The sequence below is a fragment of the Camelus dromedarius genome, chromosome 2 (genome assembly GCF_036321535.1).
Source record: "Camelus dromedarius isolate mCamDro1 chromosome 2, mCamDro1.pat, whole genome shotgun sequence".
Taxonomy (NCBI): Eukaryota; Metazoa; Chordata; class Mammalia; order Artiodactyla; family Camelidae; genus Camelus; species Camelus dromedarius.
In genome coordinates this window covers 58,537,569-58,557,504 of record NC_087437.1, presented here as the reverse complement: position 1 = coordinate 58,557,504, position 19,936 = coordinate 58,537,569, and the positions used below count along the sequence as shown (strand labels likewise).

The 19,936-nt window shown below is 41.9% G+C and overlaps 1 protein-coding gene across 2 annotated transcripts in view; it reads left to right on the top strand.

Annotated features, from left to right (window-relative positions):
- ATP13A4 (ATPase 13A4) overlaps positions 1 to 19,936 on the top strand; it is a 118,290-nt gene that overhangs the window by 19,909 nt on the left and 78,445 nt on the right. For both annotated transcript variants that reach the window (XM_031453421.2, XM_031453425.2), the window contains one exon: positions 16,037 to 16,210. In XM_031453421.2, the coding sequence (XP_031309281.2) occupies positions 16,037 to 16,210 (174 nt within the window). The remainder of the gene's footprint in view (positions 1 to 16,036; positions 16,211 to 19,936) is intronic.

The following is a 19,936-nucleotide window of genomic DNA, read 5'->3' as shown; positions in this document are numbered from 1 at the left end:
AGTGCCTGGTTTAGATGGGAGATTCTAATTCTCTACTTTCCTATCTATTTATTTAGCAAGAAAGAGTTTTTCCCTTAAGAAAAGTGATTGCTGTAAAGGTAAATCCATGGTAGTCACATGTAGGAAGGGATAGAATCAGTTAATACCTTTGGACCATGAGTATCCAGCCCTGCAGTCCCTCTTGACATGTCCCCCAGCAAATGCCTTTATGGCACCCATCTTTTCTCAGTCTTAGACAATAGCTAATCTATATCAATTGAACATGTGATGAGTCTCTACAATGTGGATGCTATGGATATAGATAAAGCTTTGTTCCTGCCTTCAAGGGACAAACACTTTAATGGAAGAAGCAAACATTTTATTCAACTAACTCAAGTATAAGTTCTACAAGGAACTAAAGTGATCTAAAGAAATACCTTTCCTTCCTTCCTTCCTTTATACCTTCCTTCCTTCCACCCTTCTTGAGTACTAACTATATATGAGTCCCTGTGCTAGGTATTAGGGCTAGAACAAAAAGTCCTAGGGCTGAATATCCAGTGGAGGATGGAGTTCAGTGGGCTGCTGTTATGACTGCAGTATATGCAAAGTGTTGTGAGAACACCAAGGAAGCTACAGCAAATTTCTGGATGACTTCAGTGAAAAAGTACCAACTGAAAATAATCTAGATGGACAAATAGGAGTTTACCAGCAAGCCCAGATAAGGTAAAGAACATTTTAAGTCAAGGAGGCACAATGTACCGAGGTACTGAGGTGTAAAGAAACAGAGCACATTCCATTTGGAGAACTAGATGTCGCTTGGCACAGTTGGTGAGCAGGGCGTGTGTGTGTGGTGGAGTGGGACAGGAAGAACAGAGAGGGGAGGCTGAAAAGATACTGTGGGGAAGGTTGGGAAGGGCTTTGCATGTCATTCTAAAGAAGGGGATTAAAGGGTTTTAAAATAGATGACCAACCATGCTGGCTTGCCTGGACCCTCTGGGCATTAGCACTGAAAACTCACATCCGGAGAAGGCCCTCAGTCCTAGACAAATTGGGATGGTTGGTCACTGTAGGAAGGAATTGAAAGCAGCTTTAGGAAGGTAACTCTGTAGCAGGGTGGGCAACAGTGGGGGCACAAATGGAACTGGAAACAGTGGCTCTCACTATGATTCTAGTGAGCGTAGACTGAACTAACAGAGTAGTGTCAGGGATGGAACAGAAGAGACCATATTTGAGAAAAATATAGGAGACAATCCATAGCCTTTGAACCAATTAGAGGAGGGGCAGAATGATGAAGGGAATTCCGAGATTTCTGAGTCATATAACTGGCTGTGTGGTGGTGGTGGTGGTGTGGATTCAGAGAGAGAAGAGGGTGTGACTAATGAGTCTGGTTTTAAACTTGTGATTAATTGTGATTGAGGGAGCTTTGTAGAAGGATTTGACTTGAATAGTACTTTTAAAGATTACTACGATTTTCCCCCCTAAGAGAAAGAACAACGAGGTAGGGGCAGGCATTTGCAAAACAAAAACAAACAAAAATTCTGCTTGAATAAAGCATGTTAGTGGATAAGACAGGGTATTACTAGGAATGGTGCTTAGATATAGGACACACTCATTTTAAGTACAACTTTGCCTGATATGACTCTGATTAGACTGAGGGAAAAAAGAGGAGAGGTCTTGTTTTGCTATAAATATAGGATAAGGCAAGGCTATGCACCTGATACGTCATGGATGGCACTGGGGTGCTACAGGCCCATTACAGGGATTCTTATAGGAATGTTGAGATGGTGTCCCCTGCAGCTTTAAGTAGCATCATCTACTCATCAGATCTGCACTGTGCAAATATTGTCATTTTTCTATGGATACTATTATATCAAAAAGATTTGGAAGCACTGTGCTAAGGAAATCCCTTCTTTGGTTTATAGTCAAGCTTAAATTGACATAAAATTGCACCTACATTTTTATTGGAATGCAAAATAACAAAACAAAAATTCAATTCTCTTTTTTCTTTCTGGCTCACAGACTTTATTCTTTCCCTAGCTTTACTGAGATATAATTACATATAACATTGTGTGAGTTTAAGAGGTACAGTGTGATTTATATATATATTGTGAAATGGTTGAGTTCTTTATAAACAGAAGCTTTGGACTTTTTTTTTTTGACCATTTCCTTGTGAGATAAATGTTATTATTTCTTAAAAAAACCCATTAAATAAAAGCAGCCGAAGACTAGGTCATTTGTTGGTTGTCTTTGTGTAACATCTAAAATTGTGGGAAGGTAGCTATTAGCATTTGAACTCTTGCAGAGGCGCTGACCATTCCATAAGTCATTATCATGAAACAGGGTAAGAGTGAGATTAAAAGAACCAGCAAAAGCAAGATGATAATCATGTAAGAGTATGTGACATTCTGCCTTTCTTTTATTGTGAAATATGATATAATATCTATATAAAAGTGCATGAAATATTTTTGTGCAGCTTAACGGATAACTATAAAGTGAACAATCACTAACTATTATCTAGGCTAAGAAATAGAATAATGCCAAGCCAGTTTGGAAAAACCAGTCGTAGTGGATATTAGTGGGTCCATCGAAAAATCTGAATATAGTTTGGGTATAAGTTTAGATAAAAATGCACTGAACCTGGAGAAATGGAGGCCAGGGGGTGAAAAAGCAGATTATAAAAGAGCAAGCATTTACAGTATGGCTTCATTTTGATAAAAGAAACAACATACATGCAGTGAGTTGTTAACTGCGATAACCTCTGGGTTGTGGGATTATGAAGTTCTTACTTGTTTTTTTAATTTTTATCTATTTATGTACTTATTTTATAATATCATATTTTAAAAACTGAAGTATAGTTGATATACAATGTTGTATGTTACAGGTATACAATATAGTGATTTCACAATTTTTAAAGGTTAGGGTATAATTATTCTAAAATGTTGGCTATATTCCCCATGCTGTGCAGTACATCCTTGTAGCTTATTTTATACCTGATAGTTTGTCCCTCTTAATGCTCCACCCCCATCTTGCCCCTCTCCCCACTGGTAACCACTAGTTCCTTCTCTACATCTGTGAGTCTGTTTCCTTTCTATCATATTCACTAGTTTGCTGTACTATTTTAGCTTCCACATGTAAGTGATATCTTACAGTATTTGTCTTTCTCTGTCTGACTTACTTCACTTAGCGTAATGCCCTCCAAGTCCATCCATGCTGTACGCCAGAAACTAATACAACATTTTAAATCAACTGTGCTTCAATTAAAAAGCAAGCAAAAACAAAGCCCATTTAAAATATGGGCAGAAGAACTGAAGAGATGTTTTTCCAAAAGAGGAAATGCAGATGGCCAACAGGAGCATGAAAAGCTGTTCAACATCACTAATATCAGGGAAATGCAAATCAAAAGTACAATGAGACAGCATCTCACACCTGTCAGAATGGCCATCATCAAAAAGAACACTCGTAACAAATGTTGGCAAGGATGTGGGGAAAAGGGAATCCTTGTACACTGTTGGTGGGAATGCAAATTGGTACAGTCACCATGGAAAACAATATGGAGGCTTCTCAAAAACCCAAAAATAGAACCACCACATGGCCCAGCAATTCCACTCCTGGGCATATACCTGAGAAAAACAAGAACATTAACTCAAAAAGATACATACACCCCCCTATTAACAGCAGCCAAGACACAGAAGCATCCTAAGTGCACATCAATAGATGAATGGATAAAGATGTAGCATATATATGCAATGAATTAGAACTCACCCACACAAAAAAAGGATATTTTGCTATTTACTGCCCTTCATTCACTTTCTTTTTGCATGAAGTTTTTATTTGTATTTTCCTTTTTTGATCTTTAAAATTTGCATATATTTCTTCTGTAACACAAAAACAAAACAAAACACCCTGCAATTATGTTATAACTATTTAGCCCAGCACTGAATGTCACGAATTACCCTTTATCAGTTGGGGGTGGCATCCCAGGATATTTCAAAAAGGTAGATTCTCCCAAACAATTTTCCATTTTTATCGGGTCACTCATTTCCCCATCACCTGTCCTAATTTCATCATCTGCCACTTCAGTCCATTTGCTTGAGATTCCCCAGCAGAGTAAGAGGCCCCTTCTCTGTCTGTCAAAACCAGAATCATGCATCTTGGCTTGATGGTACCATCTTACAGAACTGTGAGAAACCTTCCCCAAGGCGATGCTCAAGTCTGAGTACCAGTTATGGAAGTGAATCAGGTAGTCTTGTCACCCTTGGGAAATCCGATGCTTGGCTGATGAATATGACACAGTGGTCAGGAAGTCAGACGGTGGCCTGCCAGCTCCCATTCTCCGGACCAAGCACGGGGCTTTCCACAGGTGGCATGCTCCCTCTTCCAGAGGACTATCTGATGGTCTCAAGCAGGTGGTCTGCACAGGACGATGGCAGCCATTTGCACAAGTGGTGCAATAGAGACCACTCTCTATTTTTCCTTAAAAGACTATTGAAAACTTGAGTGAAGACCACGTGGGCAGGCATCTCCATGGAAGGGATTTATGACCTTAGATGTGCACCCACGAGGGGTCACATAGATGCATGCTGGCCACATAGATGACATTTGTGAGGTTCCTGTTATTGTAAGAACTATAGGTATCAAAACTGAGAGGGACTCAGAGATCATATAATTCATCTTCCTCTGTTAGTGATGGTGAAACTGAGGCCCAGAGAAGGGAAAGGGATTTTTTAATAGACTTTAGTTCAGACTAAAGCTCAGCCTTTCCCATCTCCAAGACGATGCTTTTTCTCCCCCTACTTGCAGGACAGTGCTGCAACCTGTCTGTCGGCTACGACTCTCACTCTCAATAAGTCTTAGCATTATTACTATGGGTTCAAGGACTTGTGTGCCCACCAAGCAATGACCAAGCCTCCATAAGCAAAAGTAGAACTCAATCATTTGAGAGTATTTAATAATAAATCGAAACCCATATGGTCACTGCCTAAGTCAGAGGATAGAACAGTGCTAGCATTCCAGATGTTTTTCTGGGGTCCCTTAACTATAACCCATCTCTGTCACCTTCCCTCAGTGTAGAGGTAACCTCTTACCTGACTTCTATAATTATTATTTTCTTGCCTTAAAAATTTTTTTTCTAACCACATATGCATTCCATAGCAATGTTTTTGAAGTTTTTATAATTGAAATCAATCACGTATTCTTTTGTGTTTTGTTTCTTACACTTATTTGTGAGATGTATTCCTACTATCGCATAAAATTAGAGTTGATTCATTTTCAATTGCACCAGGATATATTATTGTAAGACTATACTAAAAAACAAAGTCAGTTTCATTGTGGATGGACTTTTGGATGGTTTCCAGTTTTGAGTTTTTCTTGTTCATATCTCCTGGGCCACACGTGCACACATTTCTGCAGAGAAGGTTTTCACGAGTGGAATTGCTGGGTCACACCGTATGCATAAATTTCACCTTGCTATATAGTGCCAAACTGCGTTCCAAAGTGGTTTTAACAATTTGCCTCTCACCAGCAATGTTAAGAAAGGGCTCCTCCTTCCAAATCAGGGTGGTAACCATTGTTCTAGGCATGCTTTTACCCCACCTCCACTATATGGTAAACATTTCAAGCCATCTCAACAAGAGAGCTTGGTAATAAACATAGTGATTGTTGAAATGATTTTTATCTACATAATCTGTTGTTTACACAACGACTTGGAATGGAAGATCAATATATTTACATGGATTTTGTGTTGTTTGGACAGATAGAAATGGAGTTGTTCTGGTTGGGAGGAAAGTGTTTGTGTGTGTGCGTGCATGAGGTGGGTGGCCGGGAGCTCAGAGTACCACCTTCCAGGCTTTAGCCCGGTGTCTGGCACAGAGCGTAATTATTAGTAAGATTGCCTGAAAATGAAACAGGCTTCCCCAGGAAGTAGAGTTTGCTTCATTGCAGGTGTGGGAGTCCCATGTTGTGAAAGAAATGCAGGATCAGATCATCTCAGATCCTGCCCTCTCTCAGAATTCTTATAGAGTATTTCCCTCTCCTTCATTTTCTAAAACTTGATGGTAAGTGACAAACAGTAATACCTGAAGCTAAAGACAAATCACACCACTTGAGAATACAATTTATTGTCGATACATTTTCCATTGATCAAAGAGTCTAACTTTGGGAGGAGATCATGGCTTTTCCGGTCCTTTCTCTCTCTGTGTGCCCTCGTTTGAGAGTTCTCCAAAGATCTCAGATCTGTTCTCTGAAAAATGGTGTTTGACTGGACATTTGCTCAGAGTCGTCAGACGCTAACAGTCTGTAATCGCCATTTTTGGCTTCTCTAGTTAGCAGTCTAGTTGTATTCTACAACATTATCAGAGCCATTTGTTCACTCAGAAAATATCAGTGGGCCTGTTATGTTCCAGGAACTGTTCTCTGTGCCAGGGATCCAGCAATGAACAAGACAGACCAAAACTCTGTGCTCGTGAAACTTAGATTCTAGAAACAGCTCACACACACACAAAATAAACAAATAAGAAAAGTATCAGACAGCGATGAGGGCTGGTAGAGATTTTAAAAGGATGCTGTGAAGAGACTGACTGGATGGCTTCTTTAGCCTGTGTGCTCAGGGAAGCCGAGATCTGAGTGATAAGGAGGGACCAGCCATGTCAGAGCGTCCCTGAGGGCTTATCAGTTAACCTTGAGTCAAACTGCCCTCTAAGAACAACTTGTATTTTGAGTGGCGCTTTCATCACTGCTGTCCCATTCCATTGTCAATAACAGTTTTCTGAAGTAGGCATTATTATTATTATTTTTTAGGTGGGATAGTGATTTCCAGTTAAAATTAGTAAGTGACAGAAACAAATCTTGAACTCAGTGTTTGGTCTTTAAATGTAGCTTTTCCCCTGTTCTGCCCGGCCTTGGCCCTTTCTTCAGTGGTGGCTGCCCAGACAGGATGGGGTCCCAGACGCTGATCTGTCCGAGCCCCACTTGTCTCACACTACTCAGACATCACCAGCAAGAGAGGTTGTAGTTCTAGCATTCCACGGGAACCTAGAAAACTCCTCTTGCCCAAGATGACCAGACCAGAAGATTAAGATGTTGCCTGCAGAAACCACTGTGTGGTTGCTGGGTGGAGTCCTTCCTGCCTATTTCCTCTCTCTCTCTGCAGTTCGAAGCTTGCGAAAACCTGTTTGAGGGGAACCTAAGAACTTGTCTGGGCGGTGCATCCATTAGCTCAAATGTGAACAATCAGCAAGAGTTCAAGCACTGTCCCTGGTGACACCTGCCAGTTGAGACTTTCAAGGAGCTGGGGTGGGAGCGTCTTTATGAGAGGCTTCTTGGTAGAATGAGTTTCCACTGTTACCTACAAGCTGGGTGACTCTGGGGACTTTCCTTAACTCCCTGGAAACTTACCTTCCTTATTCTCACCCACACGGTTGTTACCTTCTTTATCGGGTTGTGAGAGAATATGGAAAAATATATATTCAGGGTGACTAGGAAATAACGAAAGTTATTATTCACATGAACTGTGTGTTTTCATGATGTTCAGCTGAGTTTGGGTGGACAGTTAGCCATAGGGCAGGGTGTCACCACCCTGTCTGCCACTGATGGGTGGGACAGATTCCTTTTCTGCCAGCCAACAGGTGTGACAAGGAGGAGTTTCCACAGCCCACGCTGGCAGCCTTCTGGGCTGAGAAAAGGTTGCCTTGATTAGGTCAAAGGACCCCAGGCATTTCTGTTTTTCCTGTTTCCATAACCAGAATGCCGCCCAGCTGGTGACTTTGCCTGAAGACCGCAGCTTTAGGGGAGTCATGGGAAGTCCACTTGCTGGCTGTAGAGGGGGAAGGATGTAGGTGCAGCTTTGGAGGGTTCAGCAGACTTTCTGGGTCAGTGACTAGCTGGAGTAGGGTACATGTCCTGAAATCCCAAAGTCCCACCAAAGGTGCATTATATGGCCATAGAGTATGAGGTTGATTGTAACATCACAGTACATTGACCTGTAGTTACCTTTTATTTTTTTTGAGTTGGCCAAAGATCAGAGGGAAATTTTATTTATTTAAAATTTTTTTTTATTGAAGTATAGTTGATTTGTAATGTTGTGTTAGTTTCAGGTGTACAGCAAAGTGATTCAGTTATACATACACATATATACTCCTTTCCAGATTCCTTTCCTTTATAGATTATTACAAGATATTGATTATAGTTCCCTGGGCTATACAGTAGGTCCTTATTGGTTATCTGTTTTATATATAGTAGTATGTTTATGTTAATCCCAAACTCCTAATTTATCCCTCCTCACCCTCTTTCCCCTTTGGTAGCCATAATTTGTTTTTGGTTTGTAAATAAGTTCATTTGAATCATTTTTTTTTTTTTAGATTCCACATATAAGTGATATCATATATTTGTCTTTCTTTGTCTGACTTACTTCACTTAATATGATCATCTCTAAGTCCATCCACGTTGTTGCAAATGGCATTGTTTCATTCTTTTTTATGGCTGAGTAATATCTCATTGTGTGTATATATGTACATGTATATGTTACATCTTCTTTATCCATTCTTCTGTCGATGGGCATTTTGACCTGTAACACCTTAAACTGACATTTTGTCTTTGAATACACTCCATGTTTCCAGACTTTGTACCTTTGATCACTTTCCTTCACTTGGAGTGCCCTTTCTCATCTGCTTCTTTCCCGACTCCTGAAGTTCTAACAACTGTCTCCAAGTCCACCTCAAGTAACAATTATCCTGTCAAGCTTTTCCTAATTATCATCTCAGTAGGATATCACCATCATTCTAAAGTGACAGCATGTTTCCCTCTGTGCTTTTCACATGACACTTCATATTTTCTTAATCATATTTTTTCCCTTTATTAGGTTTTTTTGGGAGGGGGTTAATTAGGTTTGTTTGTTTGTTTATTTAATGGAGGTACTGGGGATTGAACCCAGGACCTCATGCATGCTAAGCACGTGCTCTACCACTGAGCTATACCCTCCCCACTTCAATCATAATTTTTAATCCATCACCTTTCCTGTCAGCCTCTTGAGGGTGGGAAATTTATCTCTGGCAGATCTACCTTACCCATGACTTTAGACACAGTGGGCAATTTGAATGGAACTGAAGCAAAGACACCTTGAAGACTTTATGCTGGGGACGCAGCACCTAGACATTTTGCTGAGGAGTTCCTCGGTCCTGGGCCTGACAGTGCCACCATGCTGTTTCCCAGAGCAGTTGTGTGGGGTAATGCTGTATGAGCAATCTAGGAATTATTGGCCAGAGAGGTGGCACTCCAAGGCTAGGAATGAGAGAGGAGTGAAATTGCAAAGCTGGGAATGAAATTAAGTGACAGTCCAAGTGTCTGTCACAGGACAGCAAAAGACAGCCAGGCCACCAGACTTCCAAGGGTCCCCCTCGAGGCTTGTGGGGGACACCACTCAGTGGATGTCAACACTGTTAATGGAAAATGGACTCAGCTGTCAAGCAGTCACTGTTGGAGAGTATTTCTAACATATTTTAAAAATAGTTTCTTTGTAAAGCAATTTCCAAGACTGAGAAATTAGCACAGTTCACCCAAAGGTAATTGTGAACACACTCTGGGTCAGAGCAGGAGCCTGTGGGGCAGATGTCCAGATCAGTTTGTCCCTTTCAGCCCAGGCCCTTGGTTTGTCTCTGTTGAAGGTGAGGAGTTTGGGAAACTCAGTCTTACCTTTAGCATCTTTTCAACTCCTGGAGAAAGACAATAAGGAGGAAGAAAAAGAAAAACACTTGTTCAAGAAACCTAGCCTTACAAACTAACTTCAGTGTAATTTAAATGATGGGACAGTTAAAATTTCCTAATCGCCCACGGGGCAGTATCTGGGGGTTGCTGATGCTTCCTCTTTTTTTATCCCCACTACCTTGATCTAATTTTTAGAGTCTCCAGAAACAGGCAAGGACTATGGGAACCAGACATCACCTGCTCATTTAAAGGGGCCACCTCTTACTAATTCCAGCTGATTCTTTCTTTCTTTTTCCCCCAGAACTTCAGGGGCTCACAATTAGATTGTCCATAATTTTTGGTTCATGACATACTCGTTATTTGCCCATGCTGGATTCCATTAATTTAGTTAGTTGCTTAATTCCTTACAATAATGCATGACCCCACCAGTCAAACAGAAGCTAGAATTTTGACCGTGACCTACATTTGACAACTTGGCCCCTCTTTCTCCACCTCAGCCCAATAGAAGTAACTGTTTGTCCTGTACCACGTGTTCATCACTCCCTTCCTTTCCATTCTATGTAGTTTTCTTTTATCTAAGTGTATCCTAAAAATAACTTTTACCTTTTAATTGTTTTTAACTTTATAAAAAGATTATCATGCCATTGCAATCCTGTACATTGGTTGTTCTCACTTACTGTTATATTACTAAGTCATCCCGGCTGTCGGGCACTGCTGGGAGTTGATTCTTTTGAAGTGCTGTACCAGAGCCTGTGGTGGGAACACACCACGCCACACCGCATCATCTTCTCTCACTGCGTGGTGTTGGGTTAGTTCCTGGGCTCCTTTTACGTGTTTCCTGGAGACCTCTAGTTGATTCTTGTGGTACAAGAGTGTGGGTTTAGTAGAGTCACAATTTTTGATTTATTCATTTATTTTTATTGAAGTATAGTCAGTCTACAATGCTGTGTCAATTTCTGATGTATAGCATAATGTTTCAGTCATATATATATATATATACATATATTCATTTTTCTTTATAGGTTACTAACAAGATACTGAATATAGTTCCCTGTGCTATACCAAATAAACTTACTGTTTATTTTATATATAGTAGTTAGTATCTGCAAATCTCAAACTCCCAATTTACCCCTGATTTATTATTTTTTTAAATGGTAGAATTTTTATGTGAAGATAACTCAGGGACCAATTTGAAGTTTTTAAGAAATACCAGGCTAACAGGAAACCTGTCTTCAGGCCATTCTTTTTGAGCCTCCAGTTTAAGATTTTTGGATTAGGTCATCCACGTTGAGAATTACTCACCTGCAATTTAGAAGTTAAATTAACTTAGAGGCCACTTAGGAAATCATTCTTTGGCATGAAAGAGTGGCAAAAAAGAAAAGGACTGAGGCAAAAATTCGAATCAAATTTGTGGTTAAGATCAGCAATGAGGTCAACTGCATTCCTTTAGCTTAATTTGTGGCGGTTGTGTGGAAATTGCAGCAAAACATTCTCTTCACGCACCAGGTTTGGAAATAAGGGGAAAGAGATTATCTTTAGGGAGGTAAACTTTTAAAAAATGAATCACTTACATTTTCAAATATTTAATGAAGCCAGTCGAGAAAAGCAAAATCGTCTTAAAGAGAATAAATGGCTCCCAGGCCAACAGGATTTGATAGTAATTGATTGAATATACTGAAAGAAGGCGTGTCAGTCAGGGAGTTAGAGAAGATTCCAGAGCCCAGTTTAAGCCTTGTGTTTACATGAGCTCCCCTGGCAGGACAATCACAGCTGTGGAGACGGTGCTATTGGGACGATTACAAACTCTTAACATCTGCACATCTGCTCAGTGTGGCCGGTGCATACATCTCCCTCTCTCATGATGTTCCAACCTCTGAGCCCTGGGTAACTTGAGTCTTCCCTGTTCTGCTGGCAGCCTCTGGGACTATAAGACTTAGAGCCGTTCTCAGGACTTGGTGGGCCCCCAGGTGATGATACCACCTGATGGAGCTTCTTGGAGTCCGCCACCGCTCCGCTCTTGCTGTCCCCCTCTGGGACCCCACCCCCCCGCCCCACATTTCCATAAGCCCCAGTCTTCATGCTTCCTCTGTTCACTAAGTACTTACCTATTGCCAGGCCCCAAGGTCACGTTCTTAGTGTAAACTCTGAAAAATAAGCCTGGATATAGCCTTATGAACCCTCTAAGACAGGGTCTTTTCTAGACTATGGGAACCCCCTGAATCTCTACGAAGAACTTTAGGTATGTGTGTTCTTGGGGAGAAAGTCTGTAGACTCTTAGGGGGTTCTTTTGGCTAAGGTGGCTTAGACCGTTGCTTCGAGGAGCAAAATTTGACTTCTTGAGCACGGAGTTTCTGCAGGGAGAAGGCCTGTACACCTGGAAGCCAGACTTTAAGCCCTTAGGGATGCAAAGGCTGTAGATGCCCAGGGACAGAGGGAGGAGGAGGATGTGTGGGTCGGCGGGGGCTAAAGAAAGGGACAGCACGCTATTCGGTAATGCACGTAGACTGCCATGAGGGTGATATTCTTTGGACATTTTCCTAACATTTTTTTTTTTTCTGATTGATTTCTTTTTATGGGAGGGAGGAGTAGGTGGAGGGCTAGGTAGCAGGGACCGTTCCCTTAAGCATTTTCAGGGACATGGAACGCGCCCCGTAATGCAGGAAGGAAATTGCTATGGGACAATACAAAACAGCACTGTACTAATTTTTGCAATTTTAAATCCAGTAGCTATTAATAGCCCCTGCAATGCAGTTAACTCCAAGTCAGTACAGTTCAACTCACTCCAACAAGCAATAACTGAATGCTCTTTGTCCACATTATTTCAGTTTTTCTATTGAAAAGTTCAATAGGTTAACGGGTCATGAGCTACTAACTGGTGGTGTCATATCCACAGATTGAAAGCAGGTAAGCTTTTAGAGTAACACTGTGGTATCATTAGGGGATCTTCCCTGGCTTGCCTGGAGTACTTCTGGTCTACCTGCACTGTTTTGGTGTTACTGCTAATAGCACCCCATTCAGATGACAATTTATTTGGTCGCTCCTCTATATAACTCTTTTATTGCTCTAACCTTATTTAATTTTTGTCTGTTTATTTGTTTCTTGAGCTTCCTATTAAACTAATGAGCTTCCTGAGGCTGGAAACATTTTCTCATTCATCTCTGTGTCTAGCACAAGGATGCGATTTGGTGGACACTTAAAAAAACATTGAACTGAATTTAAATTGAACTGAAATTAAAAACAGAATAAAGAAGAGCCTTAGAGTAGAAATGGTCAGCTCACATTGTCTTCATGTGCTGTCAAGATCTGGACTGGAGGCCCAGGTCTGAGTTACTATGAGCCTTGTGCCTTGGGAAACGTATTTAATCTTTTGCAACGAAATGCAAGTGTGTGTAAGGTGCTTAGTGAAAAGCTTTTAAGTGCTCAGTCAATGTTAGGTTCTGTCATTGTTTCCAAATCATTAGTTGCTAATAATAACTATTACTAAAATAACTTGAAATTCCAGCTTTCTTAGCTGGAAATGGAAGGTAATAATTCCTGCTTTATTTTGATAATGAACATGAAGACACTTTGGAAACTACAGAGAGCTCTAATTGCATAGCCTGTAAAAGAAGGCAGGTAACAGAGAGATTGGTGCGCATAGAACCAGCATAACTCGGGCAAATTATATGGGGACTCAGTTGAATGGCAAGATAAAGAAGCTTTTAAATATTTTTAAAAGATGATTTTTTAAAATAGGGCCAGGTGGAAAGGGCGGGTAGAAGGTGATCTGTTCCAAAGTGTAGGAACATGATAAAAGCACATGGGAATATATGGTGGGATGGACTTGGGACAGATCTGGAATTTAGGATTGGGACCATACTCCATAAGGGTCTGACAAAGCATTGCTTCCGGCATGATAAGGGGACAGAACCATTCCAGCCTTGGCATCTGGGGAGCAACAGCTTGAGTATGCATGTCAGGATTGACATGCTACTTTGCAAAATCAGTCAAGAGCTTGTATTTCTGAGGTGAGGTGAGCATTTTATCAAAGGCACGCCAGATGTGGCCGAGACCTGAGAAAAACATTCAGCACCTGCGTGCACTGCTAATAAGAGGAAGTAACCTCCTAATTACATATGAAAGCAGCTTTCAGCCCAGAAGCACAGAAACTTTTCTGATAATATATCTTCATCAAATGAGAAAGAGAAGTTGGTGGCTTTAAAGTTACATGTTCCAGATCCTTCATCCTAACAGGCAATTCTAACAAAAGTAGAACTGTTGACACTAGGAATTCTTAGATCTAAATGCCGATAAACCCAGGGGTTGAATTTCAGGTCTATGTTCAGGAAATGGTGAAATAGTGGGAGCAGCAGCAGTGGTAGTAAATGCTTATGTAGCATTTATGTATAGTAACTCATTTAAATGTCACAGCAGCCCTGTGAAGTGGGTACCATCGCCACCACCCGCATTTTATGGGTGACAAACTGAGGAATAAAGAGGTTAACTAACTTGTTCAAGGTCACACCCAGGAAGGGGTAGACTAGGCTTTGAACTCTAATAGTCTTCACCCAGAGAATGTGCTTTTCCCCCAGGCACTCTGCTTCCTGTCAGTTGCAGCCATTATAACCAATATAAAGTGCACCTGCAGCTTATTGGGGTAGAGCCTTGGAACTCTGGCCATACACTTCAGGGCCGATTTTCCATTCTGTCCCAGGCTTCACTTGGAAAGAAGAAGTTTGTCCAGATTATAAATTTGTTAGAGGTCAGACTCTTATCTTCTTCATATTTGTATCCTCCAGGGTCTCCTGACCCCTCATAGCAGCTGCTCGGTAAGCACGAGTTGAAATAAATCAAATCGTCTCTATGGTTTCCCCCCACCCCTCGACATAACATTCTTTTTGTTACTGAACAAGAGAGGAGGGTGGGAATGCATAGCTCTACCCCAAACCTCCAAAGACAAGTTAGGATTTAGTTGTTACCTTCGTGTGGTCAAATACTTTCACCAAATCCTGACTCCAAACTCAAGACCTGGTTCTTGTACCTACTGCCCACGGTGCTGCTGATCCCAGCCAAGGGACTCATTCATTGCTGCTGCTGCTGCCTCATTCTTCTGTCACATGGCTCGTGGGCACCTCTGTGAAGGCTGTGGAGCAAGCGCAAGACTTGGAGGCTGACGGATCTAGGTTTGAACGTTGGCAGCAGAACTTGCCAGCTGTGTGGCCTTGGACAAGTCATTACATTCAGACTTTCTGAGCTCAGCCTCATCATTTATGAAGTGAGGGTAACATTATCCTACTCAGGGGATGCTTGAGAGACTTAAACAAGATAAGGATGGGGAGGAATAAATTAGGGGTTGGGATTAACAGACATTCTCTCTCTCTCTCTCTATATATATAAAATAGCTAAACAACAAGGACCTATTGTATTGCTCAGGGAACTATATTCAATTTCTTGTAACAACATATAATGGAAAAGAATCTGAAAATAAAAAATATACATGCATGTATGTATATAACTGAATCACTTTGCTGTACACTTGAAACTAACATTACAAATCAACTATCCTTCAATTAAAAAAAAAAAAAAGGAAACAGTAAAAATACAAAAACAAAAAAACCCCAAACCCCAAAGATAATGTATCATGTAGTATAGGTTTGGCATCAGAGTAGCCACATGCTAAAATTGTAGAAACTGAATTTCCCAGTTAGAGTCCAACTTCTTGGAGGCCTGGGATCGTGTATTACACTTTGCCAGGAGTCTTTCTCCCCACTTTTGTAACTAAGCAGGACCATGTGGGGCCTTCCCAGGACAGACCCCTCCCCCATAACCTCTGCTGTAGCTCCTCTCTGAAGTACCCACATAGTAATATCTCATGTATATTTCCTGATATTTCAGATGCTTAAAACCACCAGCAAATGAGAGAAAATGAACTACTTAATGATCGGGAGCGCGTGGCCCCAGACCTTCTGGCGCCTAGGGGTTGACAGTGTTGACCGCCCTGTTACCTCAGCGCCCACCAATCAGAGAATTGTGCACGAGCTGATCACGTACCCTCAACCCCACCTCCTTTAAAGGCCTATGCTTTGCTGAAACTTTTTGGGGAGTTCAGGATTTTCTTGGACATAAGCCTCCTTGTCCTCCTTCCTCAGCTCTGTGATAAACCTTTCTCTGCTCCAAAATTGGACGTTTCAGTTTGTTTGGCCTCATGGTGCGGCGGGCACATGAACTTGCATTCGGTAACCCTTTTTCCACCCCTCATTCTGTCCTCCTTTCACCCTCCTCCACTTTTTCATTCTCTGCCCCCCAGTTTTATCGCCCAAATTCCAGTTTGTTCCTTTGTTGTTTATTGTGCTTATTCGGGATCATTTTGGTTCTGTCCCAGGAAATATTTGGCTACCGGACTCAAAGCTGCCGGAAAATCCTCTACCTCGCCGGCTCCATTTTCTCCTTTGGGATTCTCCCCTTGGTGTTTTACTGGAGACCCGCTTGGCACGTGTGGGCAAACTGCATCCCGTGTTCCTTGCAAGAAGCAGATGTCGTGCTGCTGAGGACAACAGTAAGTATGTCCCCGGTCTTGTACCTTGCGGCCTTTTCCCCCGGACGTCTTGTGATGGGATGGCTGTGGGGAGAGGGGCGCAGGGCAGGCGGCAGCTGGAGGTTCCAGCCTTTGGTTCTGTCACAGCCTTTCATTTATTTACCAAGAGTTCAATAATTTGTGTATGATGGGATTTCATGAAGAAGACCTATGTCACAGGGTAGTCCTTTTAAAACTGTGATTTTAGTGAATATTGGAGTAGGGAATAATCATGTTATTGGCTAAAAGTAATAGGTAGTGTGAAGGGAAGTCAGGCTCCAGGCAGTAACATTCACACTCATTTTTCCCCTGCATCCTGACATATCCATGCTTATCCCAGCCCTCCTCCAGTGGAGCATCCCTGGGGGAAGGGAGGAAGGAGAAGGGGGAGGAGATGGGAAGCAACCTCCCCCACCCGGCAGAGGATACAGTCTTCCACAGCTCCTTGAGGGAGCCACGGTTCTTGGTAAGGGTGTATTACATCCTGCAGACGTGCTAGGGTAAAAATGCAGCCATCTTGTCCCCGAGGTCATTGCCCTTTTCTGCTAATACCAGGTCCTGGTGTCAGGTGAGAGTCCCTATATTCTCTTTGACACTGACACTCATCACACTTAGGCGATGAGCACTGTTCTTGCTGGAGTGTCAGCTCCACAAGAGAGGGGACCATTTCCAACTTGCTAATTGCTGCATCCCTAGATACTGCACGGGGTACAGATTCCATAAATGCGTGGTGGTTGACAGGCTAAAGTAGATATTCCTCTTGATAAGAGTCAAAGTACAGTCTCACAGAGGACCCATTTCTGTCTGTCTTTTACTGAGTGGGTCTCTCAATGCATCAGCCCAAAAGACCCAGAACGACAACCCAATTCTAGATAAATCAAACTCTACTGGGTGTTAGCTTTTTTTATGTACAACAACCTCTCTAAACATTTTCTTTATTGCAGCAGGAGGAGAGGACAGCAACTAGTCTTATAACTGATGAAAAAACAAAAGTTCCACAATTCAATCTAATGGAGTTGGGGCTAGACCCCAGGGAAACTAGGACTGGGATGAGGTTTGTCTTTGTGAACTTGGCTTCCCTGGGGTCAGCCCCTCCCCTTATTTCTGGATCTTGGTCACTTCAAGAACCACCTATTCTATGCCTCAGCTTAGCTGACATATGAACCATGACACAGGTGACAGCTGAAGCAGTTCCTCCCAACTTCAACTATAATTTAACTCGGATTCTTGGAGAATAAAGTTCAAGACCTTAAGAAGGCTAGATTCTAGTGGAGTAAGAGCAAGTCATATTGATGATGTTAGGCTGCCTCAAGCCATAGTTCATGAAGGCTCAGGGAATCTGCATGAGAGAAGACTGCCTGGTGCTCACCAAGGAAGACTTCGTCCTTTGATGGGGAGGAAATGGGGCCTGGAGAGGGGACACACCCACACTTCTTGGTGAGAGAAGACCTAACCAGGACTAAGTTGCATTTATCCCAGCTCCTAGTTCAAGGCTGTTTCCCATGCAACTGCACCGAGACCAGTAGTTTCCAAACTTCCACAGGCATTGGAATCATCCAGAAGGTTTCTTAACGTAGATTGCTGGGCCCCGTCCCCAGAGTTTCTAATTCTTTAGATTTGGACTGGGCCTCAAGAATTTGCATTTTAAGCCAGTTCTGAAGTGATGCTAATGCTTCTGATAAGGGACCCTACCTTGTGCAACACTGCCGTAGGTAGTCCTCACTCCCATTTATGAGCTCATTTGGTCCTTGGGAGACAAATAGAGGCCTGGATATTTGCTATATGGCTCGCCAATGTATATTTATATAGTTTCAAGGAGAACGATTGATATTTAGCGAAGTGTTGTAAGTGGTCCTCTTACACACAGCCTGAGTGTCTTGCTGGAACAGGGGTAGAGAGAGATTTGTTTTCCGGGGCTCAGGGTGGAAACATAAAAACTAATGGAAAACTACATCTTTGGGATCCTTTCATAGATCAACCCCCTCCATGTGAACTTAAGGACCTATGAGAGTCTTAATTTTGGGCGTGAAAGGAGGATTTGGAAAATACTTTACTCTACCCTGCAGTTACTTCCATTTCTTCCAACTAGTTCTCAGAGGGCAATGCTTTTGCTTCAACAGAAACAACCTCAGAAACAGAAAAGCTTTCTGCCTTTCAGAATGTGCCCCCAGACTCTTCTGATGGGAGAACACCTGGTCGGCAGAGCTGTAAGCTCTGAGGTTGCTAGCAGGGTCAAGGCACAGACAGAAATAAGAGGAAATGAAGAAGGAAATGGCAAGGAAGGGAGCAAAACGAAGGCAATGGAGAAGGAAGTAGGGAAAAGGAAAATGAAGAGGAAGGAAAGAGAAAGAAAGAAAGAAGTAGTAAGATACAAGCTACTATGTGTAAAATAGATAAGGAAGTGTATATTGTACGGCACAGGGAATTATAGCCACTATTTTGTAATAACTTTCAATGGAATATGACTGTAGAAATACTAAATCACTATGCTGTACACTTGAGACTAATATAATACTGTAAATCAACTGTACTTCAATTAAAAAAAAACCTTAAAATTTATAAAGAAAAAAGAAAGATCTGGCAAGAGTGAAAGAAGTAAAAAAGTGCCATCCAACAGGGAAATGGTGCATTTTGGGTTTTGGAATCCAAAGTTTTGAACTTCTAGTCTTAGCACCTTAGATGTGTGATGTCCTTTTTTTTTTTTTTTTTTTTTGCGGGGGGAGGTAATTAAGTTTCTTTACTTAAATTTTTTTTCTACTGGAGGTACTGGGGATTGAACCCTGCACCTTGGGCATGCTAGGCACCACTCATTCTACCACTGAGCTGTATTGCCCGCCCACCCCCCCCCCCTTAGCTTTTTACTTAAACTTTCAGGACCTCAGGGTCTCTATTTATAAAACAGGTCTAGTAAAATGCACTTGTCCTTTCTTGGTTTGGTGTGAGGATGAAGCGAGATCACATATGTAACAGCCATTCACAAACTGTAAAATGCATTATCAAAGACCATTTTGATTGTGTGTGTGTGTGTGTGTGTGTTTGTGTGTGTGTGTTGTTGCTCAAGCAGCTCCACATGCTTGCTGTATAAAAGGGCTTTGCTATGGACCAGAAGCACCGATGTCTAATGGCCCTACTCATCTGGATGCTGCATCCTTCCCTCACTAGCCAGGAGCCCTGGCATTTCCTTCCAGGACAGGAGACATGGGGAAGGCGTCCTGTAGCTAGGAATCCCCAGCCGTCATCCGTGTTCAGTCAGGTCACCTCTCCTAGTTGCATGAGGTCAGCTTTGCAACTGGACCAATAGTGGAAGGATTCAAACAGGCATAAGTGCCTTAGGGGGCTGCGTTCCATTCTCCCCCCTCTTTCTTTGCCCTTCTCCCTTTCATTGCTCTCTACAAATAATCAGAGCTATTGAAATCAGCTTCCATCTTGACGTTCTTATCTTGATTTCAACTTTAATTTTTAATTACCTGCTCTTGGGCGTCAGTTTAAATGGATTTGCTATGCCAGAGACTCTCCAAATAAATGAGGTGCTAAATTAGTCTTTATGTAATTAGACAAGAACTCAATTATTTCAAACACTTTTACTCTGAGAGCCTTAGATTAAAATAAGCTTTGGGCACCAATAGTTTAAAAGTCTGCTGTTAGGTTATTTGCATTAAAATGACACCTGAAGAAAGACATTATCTGAATTATAATAGCTGGACAGTA